The 19,828-nt window shown below is 44.0% G+C and overlaps 1 protein-coding gene and 2 pseudogenes across 2 annotated transcripts in view; 2 read left to right on the forward strand and 1 right to left on the reverse strand.

Moving 5' to 3' along the window:
- DNAJA3 (DnaJ heat shock protein family (Hsp40) member A3) overlaps positions 1–19,828 on the reverse strand; it is a 31,208-nt gene that overhangs the window by 10,266 nt on the left and 1,114 nt on the right. For both annotated transcript variants that reach the window (XM_086376000.1, XM_086375999.1), the window contains exons 2-5: positions 11,923–12,056; positions 6,986–7,069; positions 6,016–6,216; positions 4,851–5,003 (exon numbers count right to left, since the gene is read on the reverse strand). In XM_086376000.1, the coding sequence (XP_086232126.1) occupies positions 4,851–5,003; positions 6,016–6,216; positions 6,986–7,069; positions 11,923–12,056 (572 nt within the window). The remainder of the gene's footprint in view (positions 1–4,850; positions 5,004–6,015; positions 6,217–6,985; positions 7,070–11,922; positions 12,057–19,828) is intronic.
- Positions 8,821–9,357, forward strand: LOC147345504 (small ribosomal subunit protein uS10 pseudogene; annotated as a pseudogene).
- On the forward strand, positions 9,853–10,397 carry LOC147345505 (large ribosomal subunit protein eL37-like; annotated as a pseudogene).

Genomic DNA, 19,828 nt, shown 5'->3' on the forward strand with positions numbered 1-19,828 from the left:
CCCCACAGCCCCCAATAGCCCCACCTCATCACAGATGCCCATAAGCAAGGAGGCAAGTGGCTCCTCTTGCAGCCACCCTCACCCCAGTCCTCCAGGAGCCTCCTCGGCTCCCAGCCCCTTGCACAAGTGGGGCCTTATGGTCTGTGGCCACTCTCATCAGGTCTTCACTGGACAATGGAACTCAGTTACCATTTTCTTTAACTCAACATCCTTGGGATTTTTTAGGGGGTGAGGGTAAATTATCAACACGCTGTTGTAGCAAATCAGATACAGAGATATATAAAAAATTAATCTCCCCCTCACCTTGACTCCCAGGGTGACCTGCTCATAAGAGCTCAGTTTTGAGGTGTTCTTCCCATGACTCACTCACTCTCCTTCTCACCATAAAGAAGTTTTTAAGTAAAAATTTTACAAGAAGAGTATATTGCATTCTCACTCTGCAACATGCCTTTCCCTCTCACCTTCATGATGCATCATGACCAATGTACATAGACCTCAATTTCCATTTTAATATTTTTGTTTCAATGCTAAAGAAAAAATATCTCTGCACATAGACACCCTTCAGTTTTACCGTATTATTTCAATGTTCACCAAAGAAATATGAAAAAAGAAAGTCACAACAATTCAGGACCTTGGAGAAAGGACCTCAGATGTGAGAGGAACTGGGATCAATAAAAAGTATCTGTAACAAGAGGCAGTGACTCCGATGGTAAAATGGTAGCCACAACAATCTTCATCCTCTCCAAGCGCGCCCTCTAGAGGAAAGCAGGCACAATTTTACTTTTTCAGACTAAGCTATAAGATTGTGTACAGGTACTGCGGACTCCCATCAGCGGACTATTTTTTTTTTAAAAAGAAACTTATTTTTATTTATTTATTTGGCTGCTCCCAGTCTTAGTTGCAGCACGTGGGATTTTTAGTGGATGCATGTGGGATCTAGTTCCCTGACCAGGGATCGAACCCAGGCCCCCCGCATTGGGAGCTCTGAGTCGCAATCACTGGACCACCAGGGAAGCCCCCATCAGTGGACTATTATTCAGCCAACAAAGAGAATGTTTAAAAGTACTCAAAGACACGGAAAAATGCCTTCATTATAATAAATGAAAAATAGGAAAAATTTCACTATGATTCTCAACTGATGAAATCTACATACAAATAGGCAAAAACACATCCAAAGTCAAAAGACAAATACAACTAAAATCAATGACAAACACTGGTGATCCAGTGGTTAGGGCTCTGCTCTCACTGCCAAGGGTTCGGGTTCAATCCCTGATCTGGGAACTAAGATCCTGCAAGCTGTTAAGCTTAGCCAAAAAAACAAAAAGATGAGAACCCAGGCATCCAACAACAGGGGTCTGGCTGAACAAAAGGGGATGTATCTGTATGGAGGAATACCATGGCCACACGTAGACTATTTCCCAAACACAGTGAGAACTAGAAACAAAACAAAACCACCAAGGTACAGATGGGGCTAACAGTTGTATTCTATCTTTGGTATGAAAACAAGGCACACACAGACATACATGTCTACACAGGCTTGCATCTAGAAAGATAGACAGGATGCTTTAGGAGAGTGGAATTCAATGGGTAAAAGTCAAGAATGAAAGGGAGATTCATCGTACACAGTTTTCAATTTGTACCCACTGAATTTCAATGATTAGCATATACAACCTGTTCAAAAACTAGTTAATATAAGACAAAAATGATATTCCTCATCAACAACTGGCAGGAGACACATCAAAACACTAACAGTCGTGGGATTATCAAGGACTTGTTTCCTTTTTTATGCTTTTCTTCTATGCACTCAAAGACAACTTCTGTGCCCCCTACACACTTGGCGGTGGTTTAGTCACTTGGTAGTATCCAACTCTTGTGACCCCATGGACTGTAGCCTGCCAGGCTCCTCTGTCCACGAGATTCTCCAGGCAAGAATACTGGAGCGGGTTGCCATTTCCTTCTCCAGAGGATCTTCCGGACCCAGGAATTGAACCCAGGTCTCCTGCATTGCAGGTAGACAAGGATTTTATTTTAAAGGTGGGCAGTAGAGAATCTCCCAACCCCCTTAAAAAAAGAAACCATATAAATGGAATACAAACATAGTCAGTGGAAACCTACCTGCATTTTAAGCAGATAATATAATCACAGTGAAAGGGGAGAAAAAGAAGTGATCTGAGTAAGCTGAGCACAGTACTTTGGCCATATACCCAAATGCCAGTTAAGCAGGATTGCTTTTTGCAGTGGTATGAATGACAGTTCTCAAATTACTTTTTGTATGTTATAGGATTGAGCAAATGAGTAAATATACAGGGTAACTGAGCCAGATTTCTCTTTGTTAGAAATTAATAATCTCTCTTTATTATTTAGTTTCAAATATGGACAGGCAGAAGACTAGACAAGCCTTGCGGTGTTGGGCTGAAAGTGGAACTATCAGTTTGAACTCACTGGTTTGTTAAATGGATGGATCAGTGTACACATATATGTATATATATACTCTATCACATGAAAAACACAGAAAGACAGATAGGTATCGAACATATGTCTGTAAGTGCACATGTGTGCATGTGCTAAGTCGCTTCAGTCATGTCTGATTCGGCAACCCTATGGACTGTAGCCTGCCAGGCTCCTCTGTCCATGGGGATTCTCCAGGCAAGAATACTGGAGCAGGTTGCCATGCCCTCCTCCAGGGGATCTTCCTGACCCAGGAATGTGCGCTCACACACACACACACATACACACTTATTTCCTGTCTCAGTCAGCTGAGAGGACTTGGAAGCAGTGACACTCCAGATACAATGAGTACACCGAGAGCACAGATCTTGGTTCCTAAATCCTACTAGACAGTTAAAAGGAATCAGGACTCCCTGGAGAAATGGCTGGTTCCAGGATTTGGCTAGGAAAGTGTATGCAAGCTGGGACACAAAGTAAAGAAGTGCTGAAACAATGATGGGACACACCGAAAGAATACAGGAGCCAGCCAGAAGAGACTTCTACAGGCAGTCAGGGACAGCTTATGCATCAAAGTAATAGTGATGATGGTTCAGTGAATGAAATAAGAATCCGTGAGTTCATACTGATACAAATGAAAGAATACATAAATGGAGAAGAAAAGAAAGCTCTTCCTTTTAGTAGAATGCCAACTAATAAACGGAGAAAGGGGATTTCTCTAGTGGTCCAGTGGCTAAGACTCTGTGCTCCCAATGGAGGGGCATGGGATCAATCCCTGCCAGGGAACTAGATTCCACATGTTGCAACTAAAACTCAGCACAGCCAAATAAATAAATAAATTAGAAAAAAAAACAAAAACAAAAACAGAGAAGAGACATTAGAATCAGAAAAATCACCATTTTGCAAGTAACAGTAATAACTGATTTAAGCAAGACTGATTAACGGATGCTGTAAGTACTGGGATAAGTTTGATGGGACAGGACACTTACATAGTGTCAAAGAAGAATGTGAAAGTGAAGTCACTCAGTCATTTCGGACTCTTTGGACTGTAGCCTACCAGGTTCCACCATCCAGGGGATTTTACAGACCCCATGGACTGTAGCCTACCAGGTTCCACCATCCATGGGATTTTCCAGGCAAGAATACTGGAGTGGGTTGCCATTTCCTTCTCCAGGAGATCCTCCCGACCCAGGGACTGAACCCGGGTCTCCCACATGGTAGGCATTGTAGGCAGACGCTTTACCATCTGAGCCACCAGGGAAGATCCATATAGTGTCAAGGTAAGTCACAAATTCCTTGTTAATTTCAAAGGGAAAAATAATAACTTTATAATGAAGAAACCCGGTGGACAGTTCCTTAACTAACTGACTGGGTTCAAATGTAATTATCATCGCTAATGGGACAAACTGACACCTCATGACTCCTGACATGATCCACGCAAAGGGCACTATATGTCTGTGCTGTTTCTGCCAAAAATGCATAATCTGAATCTTATCATGAGGAAATATCAGATGACCCAACTGAGGGACATCCTACAAAGCAGTTAGTCTGCAATCCTAAAAAAGGTCAAGGTCATAAAAGAAAGACTGAGAAATCGTTACTGATTAAAGGAGACTAAAGATATGACAACCAAACATGACGCAAGGTCCTAGACCGGCATCCTGAGTCTGGGGTAAAAAGAACATTATAAGGACAAATGAAAAACTCTGGGTAAGTACAGATGACAATATTGTTTGGACATTAAATTTCCTGATCTTGAGAACATACTGTGGTTACATAAAAGAATGTTCTTGCTCTTAGAAAATATACACTATAAATGACAAACCAAATGGGACAGAATGTTAACAACTGCTGAGGCTTGGTAAAAGGAATAAGGGAGTGGTTATTCATACTAGTCTTACAAGTGTGAATTACATCTAAAAGTTACCAAAAAGAAAAAGAAAAAAAGATTACACTTCAAGCAAAATTTAAGTTCCCCTCCCCCAATTTTAAATTACCAACATACCCCGAAATGTATTTTCAGAGAAGACAGCAGAATTTCCTTGCTCCTTCTGTACAGAGCTCTCCTGGGACAATGTGGAAGGTTCTAGATCACAGAGTCCCACCCACTAAAGAGCTCTCAAAGCCCCATGTACACTGGCACACAGAGGAGAGGAGAGGTGGGGAAGCACAGGCAGGCGGCAGAGGCAGGAGCCCGGGGAAGGCAGGGCGCACCAGGCTCACCGTGCCAGAGCCACCGCAGTAGTGGAGGTGGGGAAGCACAGGCAGGCGGCAGAGGCAGGAGCCCGGGGGAGGCAGGGCGCACCAGGCTCACCAGGCCGGAGCCGCCACAGTAGTAGAGGTGGGGAAGCACAGGCAGGTGGCAGAGGCAGGAGCCTGGGGGAGGCAGGGCGCATCAGGCTCACCATGCCGGAGCCGCCGCAGTAGTGGCAGTGCTGAACCTTGGTGCCGGGCTCGTTCCCTTTGCCATCACACCGCTCACAGGTGTCAGTGACGTTCACGGTGAACTCCTTGTTGACGCCCTTGGCAGCTTGATTGAACGTCAAGTCCATGATGTACTAGAGAAATCAAGGGACCACTGTTACCGCTCTGAAAGTAAGGGAGAGCGCTGGATAGGAGTTCACAATTACTGTTTCTTTTAAAGACTCTATTTTTTAAAGCAGTTTTAAGTTGAAAAAACAGTGAGGGAGGTAGAGATTTCTCTCATACCTTTGCCTCCACACGTGCACAGCCTGCCTACCCTGTCATCAACATCACTCACCAGAATGATACATTTTTATCAAGGATGAACCTACATTGACACAGCATGACCATCCAAAGCCCACAGTTTACATTAGGGTTCACTCTTGGTGCTGGATATTCTATGGGTCTGAACAAGTGTATAACAACACACATCCTCCTCATAGAATCATGCAAAGTATTTTCACTGTCCTAAAAATCCTATTCACGGCTCCACCAATTCATCTGTTCCCCTAGTCACTTTTTACTTTCTAACTTGTACTCTGTCAAGTTAAGAACAGATGGGACTCAACTGATTCTGCTCTACTCCTCACGATTTTCAACAGATAATACCTGTTGTGTAAATGAAAATGTGCTTTTCAACAAACTGAAAATGTTCACAGATAATATGTGCACATGGTCCTAACAGTTCAAACGATCCATAGTCATAACTTATATCGTAAAACACTTTCCCCGACCCTTGGGTTCTCTTCTGATAATGCCTGAAACAAGACATAAACACGGAAGAGGCAGGACTGGCAGTGCCTCCCTATGGACTACGCCTCCCAGAATAACGAGACAGGCTTTACATAAAATAATCACTCTAACTACGGGCTCTCAGAGCCACGGGCCTGCTCTGATTAAGCAACTAAGAATACAGTAGAACTGAATGTACACATTATTAATGGTTTTTCAAATACTGGAACCACTTCCTACAAAGATGGCTGCCTCCCAATCACTCCATTTAAGCTGCTTTATCTTTTTCTTTGAGAAACAGAAACTGCTAAAAAATCTGTTTGCATCACACTTAGCAGCTGAAATTTGAACAATTCTTCAAAATGAGGGGCTTACCTCCTGAGGCTGATTGAACACACTCTGGAAATCGCCAAAAGAGGAGGATGAGAACTCCCCAAAGATCTTCCTGAAGAGCTCCTCTGGGTCAACCGTGGGACCTCCTTTCCAGTAGCTCTGCCCAGAGCTGCCGGCCCCAGGATCGAAGCCAGCGGAGCCATAGGTGTCATACTGCTTCCTCTTCACTTCATCACTCAGGACCTGCCGAGAAAAGCCCAGCAGTCAGTGCCCCCGAGGCTCCCGGGGCCCAGGGCACGGACACCAAGTACAGACGGTGGTGGCGGCCTATCAACATTAAACGTCCTGATCCTGTCAACTGTACTGAGGCTATGCAAATAGCCTGCCCTTAGAGAACACACACAGAAGCACTCAGGAACAGAGAGAGAACACATCCGTGACTCACCCTCCAATGGTCGGAGGCAGGGCGGGGGATGCACACGCATGCGTGCACACACACAGACACACATACACAGCTGATATACGACACCCTACATATCCCCAACCCCTTCAGCACGAGTCTGAGAAGCAGGTCCGCTCTCATTTAACTCTGCACTTGTTCAGCAACTGTTTCACACCCTCTTCGCTCTCAGATGACATTTTACACTCCTCCAGGGCAGTGGTGGTTTCTTCTTTTACAACATCCACCATCCCTACAAGGGGGAGGTCACCAAACAGGCATGGAACTGTTTAATCTGACAAGAAGGTCCCAGACCCAGCTAAAGTCCCAGTGACTGGGACTGGGAAAACAGATTATTGGGTTCTGTTCTTTGTTGAGATTCCTAGTGAGAGCTCACGTGAGCATTTTGGAATTGCGAAGTTTGGTTTTTTTTTCCCCTTCAACAAGGTGATCTAGAGGGGGACATGGCCTTCCCACTGAACCTTCTCACGCATCAGGTTGCCAGTGCAACACGCTCTGACCCACGCACACAGCTGAAAGACAGGGACTGCACACACTGGTGGGCCGTGTTACCTCATAGGCCTCTGCCAGCTGGGAGAACTTCTCCTTGGCTTTGGGATCATCCTTATTCGTGTCTGGGTGATATTTCTTGGCAAGCTAAGGGAGGAAATGGTCAATTAGTATGGACACAAGATGATCACTGAAACTGAACCCCAGACACCAGTCACACCTCACCTCCTTTGTAGCAGTTGTCAGACTTCACAACAGCAATTCTTAAGACAAGATTTAAGACTAAATCATTCCTAACTAGACTTATTATGATGATCATGTCATAGTGTATACGAATGTTGAATCATTATGTTGTACACCTGATACTAATATATCAACTATACCTCAATAAAAACACACTAAAAGCAAAACACACACAGCCAGGACTAAGAACATACACTCCATGAACTGTGCTCAGTTTTCAATTCTGATCAAAAGTTTATTACAAAATGGCAAACTGAGTTTTGGGAAAGGGAAAGAAAGAAAACTATCTCTTCAACTCTGAGATGTGTATATGTTTTTCAACTGCAACAAATCTCTCAACAGAAATAACAACTAATTCTTTAGAACTTGGGGTCCTTTGTGAGAGATGCCAAAGAGTAAATCTGATTAGACTATCATCTATGTAAAAAGAGGGAAATAACTGGATAAATAAGTAGATATATCTGCTGTATAAATTAGTTTTGGAAGAGCAGGCACTAAGCTGGAAAGGCTGACTGCTACAGCGGGGAGGGGATGGATGGGAAAGAGAGGTCTTCTCACTGCACGCTCCTCTGTACTATCTGAATTCAGAACAAGGGGAATGCATTACCTATTCGAAACACAGATTTAAATATTAAAAATTCAAACACTATCCTCACTTGGCTGTCCCGCGTACACAGGAGACCTGAGCAGCTCTAACACAAAGGTTTCCTCCTGGCCACGCTGAGCAGTGCTGTGCAACACCTTTGCAGGTGCTGACTGTCTGCTGCAGCTTACTGATGCCTTCCCAGTCTGGGTTTCCCTGGTGTGAGGGCAAGGAGGGCTCAGAGTCCTGAAGCTGAAAGGAACTGTGGGGACGGCCGGCCCCATCTCTGCCCGCAGCTGGCTGCTCACTCTGCACCAGAGACACTGGTCCTCACACCAGCATGTGATGGAAGCACGGCAGAGGCTCGGCCGGAAGGGAGCTCTCAAGGCAAGAAAGTAGATCACGGTGGGTCGAAAGGCTGGTTCCAGGCCAAGGTAAGAAATGCCGATGCACTTGTGAGATCAAAGAAAGGCCCTTTGCACTCAGAAAGACCTGCATTTTAGTCTCCTAAATGCCACTGATGGGCTGTGTGGCCTCGGCAGCACGTCATAACCTAACCAAGTCTTCTGCCTTGAGGATTAAATGATGTAAACGTGAAAAGTTTTCATCAAGGTCCAACCCCAGCAATTGCTCCATAAAGCCTACTTTCTAAATTTTCGGTTTCAAATTACACAACTTTACCCAATTTTTTTATTTTCACACCTAAAAACTTGGATGGTTTCTACTCTCTCTTAAATGAAATCTCTAGTACGTGCTAAGGGCCTCACATGCCCCAATAAGTTGGTCCCAGTCTCCATCTCGCCAATCTTCACCTGCCTTTGCCGCCAGGTACCTGACCTTCCAGCTCAAAAGGAGAGACAAGCTATTTACTCTCCCAAGACGGACAAGCTAATCAAAACCACAGTGAGATATCACTTCACACCTGCTAAGGTGGCTTGGATCAAAAAGACAGGCTCTTTGAGGAAGATGCAGTTGCCTCTGCAGCGGAGCTCGATGCCACCTTCTCCTGCTCCTGACTCACTGCTGTTCGCTCTGGCCGAGGAACAAGGCAGTCAGGAAGCCGCGCCCCACCATGGCCTTTAAAGATACCGGCAAGACTCTCGTGGAGCCAGTGGTGGCCATTCACCAGATTAGGATCACCCTCACCAGCTGCAACGTGAAGTCTCTGGAGAAGGTTGTGTGCTGATCTGATCAGAGGCACGAAGGAAAAGAATCTCTAAGTGAAAGGACCTGTTCGGATGCCTACCAAGACTCTGAGAATAACTACAAGGAAAACTCCTTGCAGTGAAGGTTCTAAGACTTGGGATAGATTCCAGATGAGGATCCACAAGCGACTCATTGACCTGCACAGCCCTTCTGAAATTGTCAAGCAGATCATTTTCATCAGCATTGAGCCAGGAGTCAAGGCGGAAATCACCACTGCCGATGCCTATTACAACCTTTTTAATAAACTGATAATCAGTTGTTTAAAAAAAAAAAAAAAGATAAGTATTGGCGAGGATGCAGAAAAATCAGAACCCTCACACACTATGGTGAAAATCCAGAATGGTGCAGCCAGTCTAAAACAGTCTGGCACCAGAAACAAGTTCATACATCAATGGTCAATTAACCCACAACAAAGGAGGCAAGACTACACAATGGAGAAAAGACAGCCTCTTCAATAAGTGGTGCTGGGAAAACTGGACAACTATATATAAAAGAATAAAATTAGAACACTTTCTAACACCATGAGTGATAGTCCCTGTCATGTCCGACTCTTTGAAACCTCATCAACTACAGCCCGCCAGGCTCCCCTGTCCGTGGAATTCTCCAGGCAAGAACACTGGAGTGGGTTGCCATTTCCTTCTCCCTCTAACACCATATATAAAAATAAACTCAAAATAGATTAAAGACCTAAATATAAGACTGGATACTATAAAACTCCTAGAGGAAAACATAAGCAGAACACTTTTGACATTAATCACAGCAGTATCATATTGGATCCATATCCCAGAGTAATGGAAATAAGAACAAAATACATTAATGGGACCAAATTATACTTAAAAGGTTTTGCACAGTAAAGGAAGCTAAACAAAATGAAAAGACAACCTACAGAATGGGGGAAAGAGATTAATTTCCAAAATATACAAACAGCTTATATAGCTAGCTCAATATTAGCAAGAAAAAAAAATCCAATAAAAAAAATGGGCAAAAGACCCAAATAAACATTTCTCCAAAGAAGACAAACAGATGGCCAAAGGGCACATGAAAAGATGCTCAACACGGCTAATTATTACAGAAATGCAAATCAAAACTACAATAAGGGCTTTGGTCTCGGCAGCAGAAGCAAGATGACAAAGGGAACATCATCGTTTGGAAAGCGACGGAGTAAGACACACAGGCTGTGCCACCGCTGTGGCTCCAAGGCCTACCACCTTCAGAAGTCAACTTGTGGCAAGTGTGGCTACCCTGCCAAGCAAAGAGAAAGTATAATTGCAGTGCTAAAGCTAAAAGACCAAATACCACCAGGACTGGTCGAATGAGGCACCTAAAACTTGTATACCCCAGATTCAGGCATGGATTCCGTGACAGAACTGCACCTAAACCCAAGGGAGCAGCTGTTCAGCATCCAGTTCATCTTAAGGATTTCAACGATTAGTCATGCAATAAATGTTCTGGCTTTAAAATAAAAACAACAAAAAAACTATAGTAAGGTATGACACACTGGTCAGCATGGCCATCATCAAAAATTTTACAAATAAATGTTTGAGAGGGTATGAAAAATCAATATCCATCAACTGATGAACAGATAAATAAAATGTAGTATACCCATGCAACAGAATATTTGACCACTAAAAGGAATGAAGTACTACTATCTGTTACAACGTGGAGGAACCTGGTAAATATTATTCTAAAGTTAAAAAAAAAAGTCACAAAAGTCTACATATTACATGATTTCATTTCTATGAAGTGTCCAGAATAGGCAAATCCCTAGAGACAGAAAGTAGGTTAGCGATTTCAAAGGCAGAAGAGAGAGGAGAACGGGGAATAAGGGCTTATGGCGTGAGGTTTCTTTTCGAGGTGCTGAAAGTATTCTCAAATTGATTGCAGTGCTGCTTATACAACTCTTCGAATAAACTAAAGACCAGTGAGTTCTACCCATTAAAAAAAGAGAAAGAGGGAGAGAGAGAGTGGAGAGAACAGCTACTCAAGCCATAAGCTGTTAGGTTTGGTCTTGATCAGTACTGGTTCACAAATATTAGGCTTAGCCAAAGTTTCTATTTCCCCACCAAAAAAATTTTAAAAAGAAAGAAAAAAAAAAAAATCAAGACTCATAGCAAATTTGCACAAAAATAATTTTAAAAACTTCTCTTCTTTCTGGCCACACTGTGCACAGCTTGTGGAATCTCAGATCCCCAAGCAGGGATTGAACCCAGGCCACGGCAGTGAAAGCTTGGAATCCCAACCACCAGACCACCAGGAACTCCAAGTAACTTTTAAAATTTAAATTGTATTTATTAACCTTATTAAACTAATCTTCTTTATTCTGACATTATGGCTTCCCTAGGTTTTATGGTATTAAGGTGCTTTCTTCCATCAAATGATATTAACAGATTGTACCTAATTATTTTTAACATCTGTATTAGGCAAAATACAAAAGATAGCATTCCTACATTGGCACCCTTGCTCTTTAGTTTTTTTAAATTTTTATTGTGTTGTGTTTTATTGTGTTTATTGATCAGAGCAAAAGTCTGGAAACCACAGATTGAGATAACTCACAGGCCACTTCACCAATCAGTCCAACACATTCTGGGATATGATGATGGGAGTTTCACATTTATTGAGTTAAAAAAATAATAATAATTCTAAATTCATAAACTTGTATTTGAATGCAAAGAATGAGTATCTAAAACTTAAGACCACCACATCTACCGATTCAGAAGACACAGAATAGACTTAAATACAAAAACAGCCATGGAAAAAGATTAAAAGAAAATCTCTGGTTGGGTCTCCATTTCCTGAAGCATTAACCAGCATGGCCACAGGCACTGAGAAACATGGTCTAGCAAAGCCAGCTTTATCAGCCAGCACACAACCTACATGTATGGGCGCATGCACTGCACGGCTCAAGGTCACCTAGATCCACACCATCGTTTCCACAGTCTCGGCTCTAAAATCTGGCTTCTACACAGACCTGGTAATAGGCTTTCTTGATCTCCTTCTGGCTGGCATTCCGGGGCACTCCTAGTATCTGGTAATAATCTTCTTTAGCCAAATGGGTGCTCGTGTGGAAGGAGGCAGTACAAACAAAAGGGTACCGTTTTACTCCTGAAAAAGAAAAAAGGAAAGAAAATCACTCTGGGAATGTACTCAACAAATGGAAATTGCGAGTAAGCAACCAGCCAGGCCACACCTATGAAGGAGCTGAGGTAGGTCACAGCTTTTGGAGGCTGTTCTCCTCCAAGCCTTCTGGAGACCAAACTCACTGCACCTCAGAAACAGCTAAAGGGACTTCCCTGGTGGTCCAGTGGGTAAGAATCTGCCTGCCAATGCAGGGGACATAGGTTTGATACCTGGTCCAGGAAGATCCCACACGCCGTGGGGCAACTAAGCCCGTGAGCCACAGCTACTGAGCCCACGTGCTCTAGGGTCTGTGCTTCGTAACAAGAAGCCACTGCAAGGAGAAGCCTGAGTGCAGCAACAGAGAGCCGGCGCAGCCAAAAACAAAACCAAAAACGGCTAAATCCAGAGTATACGGAAAATACAAAAATCAGAGTGCGGAGTGTGGCTAGTCCTCCTGGACTACACAAGGGCTGCAGCCTCATTACCTCTCCAGAGATGGGGCTGCACCTGGCGATGACTGAAAATCGACTTCACTCTCCTGTTACACAGCTGGCAGAGCACTTGCCACATCCCAGGTGCTGGCAGAGACTCACCTCACTTAAAGCTCAACAGCTCCCCAGGTTCTCTCCCGCCACCATGCAACCCTGAACATCTGCTTACGGGGTGGTTTTCAGAGTGTGGTCCCTGAACTAGCAGCATCATCGGCCTCCTGATGTACATTTTTCAGGTGCCACCCAAACCTGAATTCAAAACTCTGGAGGTAGGGTCCAACAAGCCGTGTCTAACAAGCCCTCCAGGGGACGATTCTGCTGCACACTGTTTGAGAACTGCTGGGCTAAAGAAATGATTGTTGGTCTTCAGCGTCACAGATCTCTTTAGGAGCATGTGATAAAAGCACTGACCCCTCCCCTAGAAACAATCAATACATATATACAGACGCACAAGCTTAAACAACCTTGTGCCAGAACCTCTGTTGACCCCAGAGCACGTCAGAGCATATGGCAGCCCCGCCTCCACGCCCTGCCTTCCTTTCAGGCCTCTTGCATCAGCAGCAGGGAGGAGGCTGATGGGACACAGCTACTCAACCTCCCTCTACTCTACCGACCTGTCACCAAGTGAAGGTGGGGGAGCCGCTCTACAACCTGCCTCCTAACCCCCAACCCATCCTGTGACAACTGAAGATGGGGAAGGCGGGGCTGGGGTGGTGCAGAACAGGCCAAGTTAAAGCAGAGGGGAGGGCCAAGAAAGAGAACGAGGACCAAGAGGCAGCTCCAGGTTTTTAAGTCAAAGGTTCCCCTGCCAGAGATTCAGCACTCATTCAGCAAACATGCCTGCCAGGCACTGGGCTCCTTGCAAGCAGAAAGCAGCAAATCACGCCAAAGGCCCTGCCCTCTGGGAGCTTGCATTCATTCATGATCTCAACACTGGACTAGGCATTGAGGACACAGACTGAGTGAAAGACTCAAAGCCAGTGCCCTTAAGGAGCTTCCAACCCAGCAGGGGCATGTGGGAAGCAGTGTGAGAAGGGATGTTAGTGCACAGGGACGCGGAGTGAGAACTCACAACAGTATCCCCTAACCAGGGCCTCTCAACCTCCACACTGTTGAAGATGGGAGGATCAGATTCCCTGCTGGGGGGTGGGGGTGCTGTTAAGGGCTGAATTCTGTCCCCCGCCCAAATTTATATGCTGAAGTCCTAACCCTCAGCACCTCAGAAAGTGACTGTATTTGGAAACGGGGATCTTTAAAGAGGACCCTAACAAAAATCTTGAACTACAGCCTTCAGAACTGTGAAAAAAGTAACCTTTTTCAGCCACTTATTCTCTGGTACTTTCTTATTGCTGCTCTGTGTATTTACTTTTATCCTAACATACCTATGTGCTTATTGGAAGATGTGTTAGCAGGATCCTCAGCTACCTAGTTACCAGGAGCACCTCCCAGTCTCAAACAGGTAACTAAAACTCCAGACACTGCCAGTTGCCCCCTGGAGGGCAGAATCACCCGCAGCTGAAAACCAGCACAACCCAGTCTCAGAAGTTTCAATGAAGGTATTCTAAGGCAGCTGCTGTTAAGCTGCAGAAATTAATTTGGCTAAGGAGGGCCGGAATCCGTCCAGATTTATGCCTGCAGTCCTGGCGTTGTTTGCAATAGCATTCTCATTCGCTTTCAAAAGTTCTCCCTTTGGTTTGGAGGGAGAAAGTCGTTGTGCAACTGCAGGTGCTACGACATGACTAGAGACTCAAGTAAGTGTGTGTGGAGGTGGGGTGGGGTAGAGGGGTGGTTAGAGATATAATGATAGGTGCTGGGAATAAACAGAAGGGCCTCTGAGCATGTTAGTTGTTGCTGTTGTTCAATGGCTAAATCGTGTCTGACTTTTTGTGACCCCATGGACTGCAGTACACCAGTCTTCCCTATCCTTCACTATCTCCCCAAATTTGCTCAAACTCACATCCATCGAGTCAGTGATGCTAAAGTTTGGATTTTATCCTGAGGACAACAGGGAGCTACTGCAAGTCTTAAACAGAGACTTGATCAGATTTGCATGAAAAAGAACTTTCAAACCATTAACAACAAGGACTGGGAAACTACTTAAAATCTGTGTAGGCACAAAAGACAGCCAAGGGTATTGAGCATATCCAGGAAGGGTGCCAAGATTAAGGATAATCAGACGAGAACGAGTAGGAAACGGTCAGTTCAGTCGCTCAGTCATGTCTGACTCTTTGCGACCCCATGGACTGCAGCACACCAGGCCTTCCTGTGCATCACCAACTCCCAGAGTTTCCTCAAACTCATGTCCATTGAGTTGGTGATGTCATCCAACTATCTTATCCTCTGTCATCCCCTTCTCCTCCCGCCTTATCTTTCCCAGCATCAGGGTCTTTTCCAATGAGTCAGCTCTTTGCATCAGGTGGCCAAAGTATTGGAGTTTCAGCATCAGTCCTTCCAATGAATATTCAGGACCAATTTCCTTTAGGATGGACTGGTTGGAATTTCTTGCAGTCCAGGGACTCTCAAGAGTCTTCTCCAACACCACAGTTCAAAAGCATCAATTCTTTGGTGCTCAGCTTTCTTTATAGTCCAACTCTCACATCCATACATGACCACCGGAAAAACCATAGTTTTGACTAGACGGATCTCTGTTGGCACAGTAATGTTTCTGCTTTTTAATATGCTGTCTAGGTTGGTCATAACTTTTCTTCCAAGGAGCAAGCATCTTTTAATTTCATGGCTGCAGTCACCATTGACAGTGATTTTGGAGCCCAAGAAAATAAAGTCTGTCACTGTTTCCACTGTTTCCCCATCTATTTGCCATGAAGTAATGGGACCAGATGCCATGATCTTCGTTTTCTGAATGTTGAGTTTCAAGCCAACTTTTTCACCCTCCTGTTTCACTTTCATCAAGAGGCTCTTTATTCTTCACATTCTGCCACAAGGGTGGTGTCATCTGCATATCTGATGTTATTGATATTTCTCCCAGCAATCCTGATTACAGCTAGTGCTTCATCCAGTCCAGCATTTCTCATGACGTACTCTGCATATAAGTTAAATAAGCAGGTGACAATATACAGCCTTGACATACTCCTTTCCAGATTTGGAACCAGTCTGTTGTTCCATGTCCAGTTCTAACTGTTGCTTCCTGACCTGCATACAGATCTCTCAGGAGGCAGGTCAGGTGGTCTGGTATTCCCATCTCTTTTAAGAATTTTCCAGTTTGCTGTGATCCACACAGTCAAAGGCTTTGGCGTAGTCAATAAAGCAGATGTTTCTCTGGAACTCTCTCACTTTTTCAATGATCCAACGGATGTTGGCAATTTGACCCCTGGTTCCTCTGCCTTTTCTAAATCCAGCTTGAACATCTGGAATTTCACGGTTCACATACTGTCGAAGCCTGGCTTGGAGAATTTTGAGCACTACTTTGCTAGTGTGTGAGATGAGTGCAATTGTGTGGTAGTTTGAGCATTCTTTGGCATTGCCCTTCTTAGAGATTGGAATGAAAACTGACCTTTCCGGACTGCGGAGTTTTCCACATTTGCTGGCATGTTGAGTGCAGCACTTTCACAGCATCATCTTTTAGGACTTGAAATAGCCCAACTGGAATTCCATCACCTACACTAGCTTTGTTCATAGTGATGCTTCCTAAGGCCCACTTGACTTCACATTCCAGGATGTCTGGCTCTAGGTGAGTGATCACACCATCATGATTATCTGGGTCATGAAGATCTTTTTTGTATAGTTACGTGTATTCTTGCCACCTCTTCTTAGTATCTTCTGCTTCTATTAGGTCCATACAATTTCTGTCCTTTATTAAGCCCATCTTTGCATGAAATGGTCCCTTGGTATCTCTAATTTTCTTGAAGAAATCTCTAGTCTTTCCCATTCTACTGTTTTCCTCTATTTCTTTGCATTGATCACTGAAGAAGGCTTTCTTAAATATCTCCTTGCTATTCTTTGGAACTCTGCATTCAAATGGGTGTATCTTTCCTTTATTCCTTTGCCTTTCACTTCTCTTCTTTTCACAGCTATTTGTAAGGCCTCCTCAGACAACCATTTTGTCTTTTTGCATTTCTTTTTCTTGGGGATGGTCTTGATCCCTGCCTCCTGTACAACGTCATGGACCTCCGTCCATGGTTCTTCAGGCACTCTATCAGATCTGATCCCTTGAATCTATTTCTTATTTCCATTGTATAGTCATAAGGGATTTGACTTAGGTCATACCTGAAAGGTCTAATGGTTTTCTCTACTTTCTTCAATTTAAGTCTGAATTTGGCAATGAGTTCATGATCTGAGCCACACTCAGCTCCTAGTCTTGTTTTTGCGGACTGTATAGAGCCTCTCCAACTTTGGCTGCAAAGAATATAATCAATCTGATTTCAGTGTTGACCATCTGGTGATGTCCATGTGTTGAGTCATCTCTCATGTGGTTGGAAGAGGGTGTCTGCTATGACCAGTCCGTTCTCTTGGCAAAACTCCACTAGCCTTTGCCCTGCTTCATTCTGTACTCCAAGGCCAAATTTGCCCGTTACTCCAGGTATTTCTTGACTTCCTACTTTTGCATTCCAGTCCTCTATAATGAAAAGGACATCTTTTTTTGGGTGTTAGTTCTAGAAGGTCTTGTAGGTCTTCATAGAACTGTTCAACTTCAGCTTCTTCAGCATTACTGGTTGGGGCATAGACTTGGATTACTGTGATACTGAATGGTTTTCCTTGGAAACAAACAGAGATCATTCTATTGTACTTGGATTGCATCCAAGTACTGCATTTCAGACTCTTTTTTTTGACCGTGATGGCTACTCCATTTCTTCTAAGGGATTCTTGCCCACAGTAGTAGATATAATGGTCATCTGAGTTAAATTCACTATTTCAGTTCATTTTAGTTTGCGGACTCCTAAAATATTGATGTTCCATCTCCTGTTTGACCATTTCCAATTCGCCTTGATTTATGGAGAAGGCAATGGCAACCCACTCCAGTACTCTTGCCTGGAGAATCCCAGGGATGGAGGAACCTGGTGGGCTGCGGTCTATGGGGTCACACAGAGTCAGACACAATTGAAGCGACTTAGCAGCAGCAGCAGCAGCAGCGTGGACCTAACATTCCGGGTTCCTATGCAACATTGCTCTTTACAGCATTGGACTTTACTTCCATCACCAGTCACAACCACAACTGGTGTTGCTTTGGCTCCATCTCATTCTTTCTGAAGTTAGTTCTCCACTGATCTCCAGTAGCATATTGGGCACCTACTGACCTCGGGAGTTCATCTTTCAGTGTCCCACCTTTTTGCCTTTTCATACTGTTCATGGGGTTCTCAAGGCAAGAATACTGGTTTGCCATTACAAATCAGAAGCAGGAAGCAGATCCATATTTTCTGGATCCCCATCCCCCGACTCACCCTAGATTTCCTAAAATATGAAAAGCAGACAGTGAGGGAGCAGCAGGTACCACTTTCTTTGGTCATATTTGAGAAAAAACAGCAGAGCTAGTCTCTGAGCGCTTCGCTTCACTGCAGGGGTGAGGGGTTACCTTGACCCACCCTGCCTCTTCCCCCCATCCCCCTTTAATCCAGAAGGCAGAGGTCGGTAGTGGCAAAGGTTCTGGAAGCTGCAGGTTCAACATCATGAGGAGACCACTTGGGCTTGGGTTAAGAACAGGAAGACAGTAATGTGTAAAACTGAATATAAAGACAAATCACACTGAACTAGAAGTTTGATGGCTTCTGACACCATCCCCAAAGCATCAAAGATTAGCAATGATACAGCAAGAGTTCACTTAATAGATACATTCCCCGCCACCCAAGATATGACCAATAAATGTCTGGACAATTTCAGAACAAGCCAGAACAGGATAAGCCTCCAAAGTCATTCCAAGGATAGCCAACCTTCCACTCTGGGAGAAGGTGTGAGGAAACTACCTTCCACTCTGGGAGAACAAGTCAGATATAAAGTGTTGTTTTAACATCATCTAATTGTACTACTGGATTTGCGATGAGATCGCAGACCAACGTTTGGGAGCTGAGTTGATGCCCTAAGATGTGATAGGTAACAGAGCACCATGAAGGACACTACCTCTCACACATGTTCAACACCTGATACAAAACATGCCCACTGTGGGCACTGGGCTCACTTGAGGAAAAGGACAGCTGACCGCATAGCTCCTCAGTAATGACCCCATGCCAGGCTCCCATTTAGCGCTTGTCTGTCTCCTTTCACACATACACAATCACCAAAAAATGTTCTCCAAATGTGTACATATGTGATATGAACAAATTTACCTTCACAGATATCTAAGGAATTATATTTCAGCATAAAGATGCAGGCAAATGCTATTCACAACAACCCTGATATTAGAAAATGTTGGCAAAACCTAAAAATGATCACTTTTGCTCATACTGAGAAATACAGCATGACATCACTTCCAAATCCTGAGGAAACCAGGGCAGACTACTGTGAGGAAATATAGGTAGCAGGAACAGAATAAACAAATGGGATCACCTGACCAAAATCACATCCCATCTCTTTGTTCTCTGCTGTATCTCCAGCACCTAGAACAGAACCTGGCATATGACAAGTCCTCAATAAATACCTGTAAACTAAAATATTTTCAATTAAGGAATGAGCAGCACAAAAGGATTTAAATAATCCACCCAGGTTTCTCTGTCTCTCTCTCACACACACACACAACTGGAACCAGTGTTCACTGTACAAGGCAATCACAATTACTGATACATAATGACTGGCTTTTATGTAAGCATTACAAAACTGGATCTTATTAGGACATTATCTTAAGTAAATTACCTTGTCAGGCCCCTCTAATTAATCATCTCTGTAAGTTTATAGATAAATAGCATTTGCATAAATTCTAGGGGACACAAACATCAAGCACAATTCAGGCACATAATTAGTGGTTCAGTTTCCTCCTTCCTTATCTCACTATAAAGGACATTGCCCAAACACACAGCATAAGAAACCACCATGGCTAAGCTAAAAAGCTTAATATATGCTAATTCAAGATCACCCCCATCAATTACAGAAGCAGCAGGCAAGGAGCAATCCCTTTCTAGTTTTGTGACATTCTAAGGTTAACATCTAAGACTCGGTTTCTTAACCTATAAAACAGAATAACAGTAGGAATTCCCTGGCAGTCCAGTGGTTAGGAGTTTTCACTTTCACTGCAGGGGCCCAGCTCCACTCCTGGTTGGGGGACTAACATCCCACAAGACCACCAGCTTGGCCAAATAATAGTAAGTGTTTACCTCATGGAAG

The sequence above is a fragment of the Bos grunniens genome, chromosome 25 (assembly GCF_055505025.1).
Source record: "Bos grunniens cultivar Pamir isolate PY7600 chromosome 25, Bosgru_T2T1.0, whole genome shotgun sequence".
NCBI classification, from domain to species: Eukaryota; Metazoa; Chordata; class Mammalia; order Artiodactyla; family Bovidae; genus Bos; species Bos grunniens.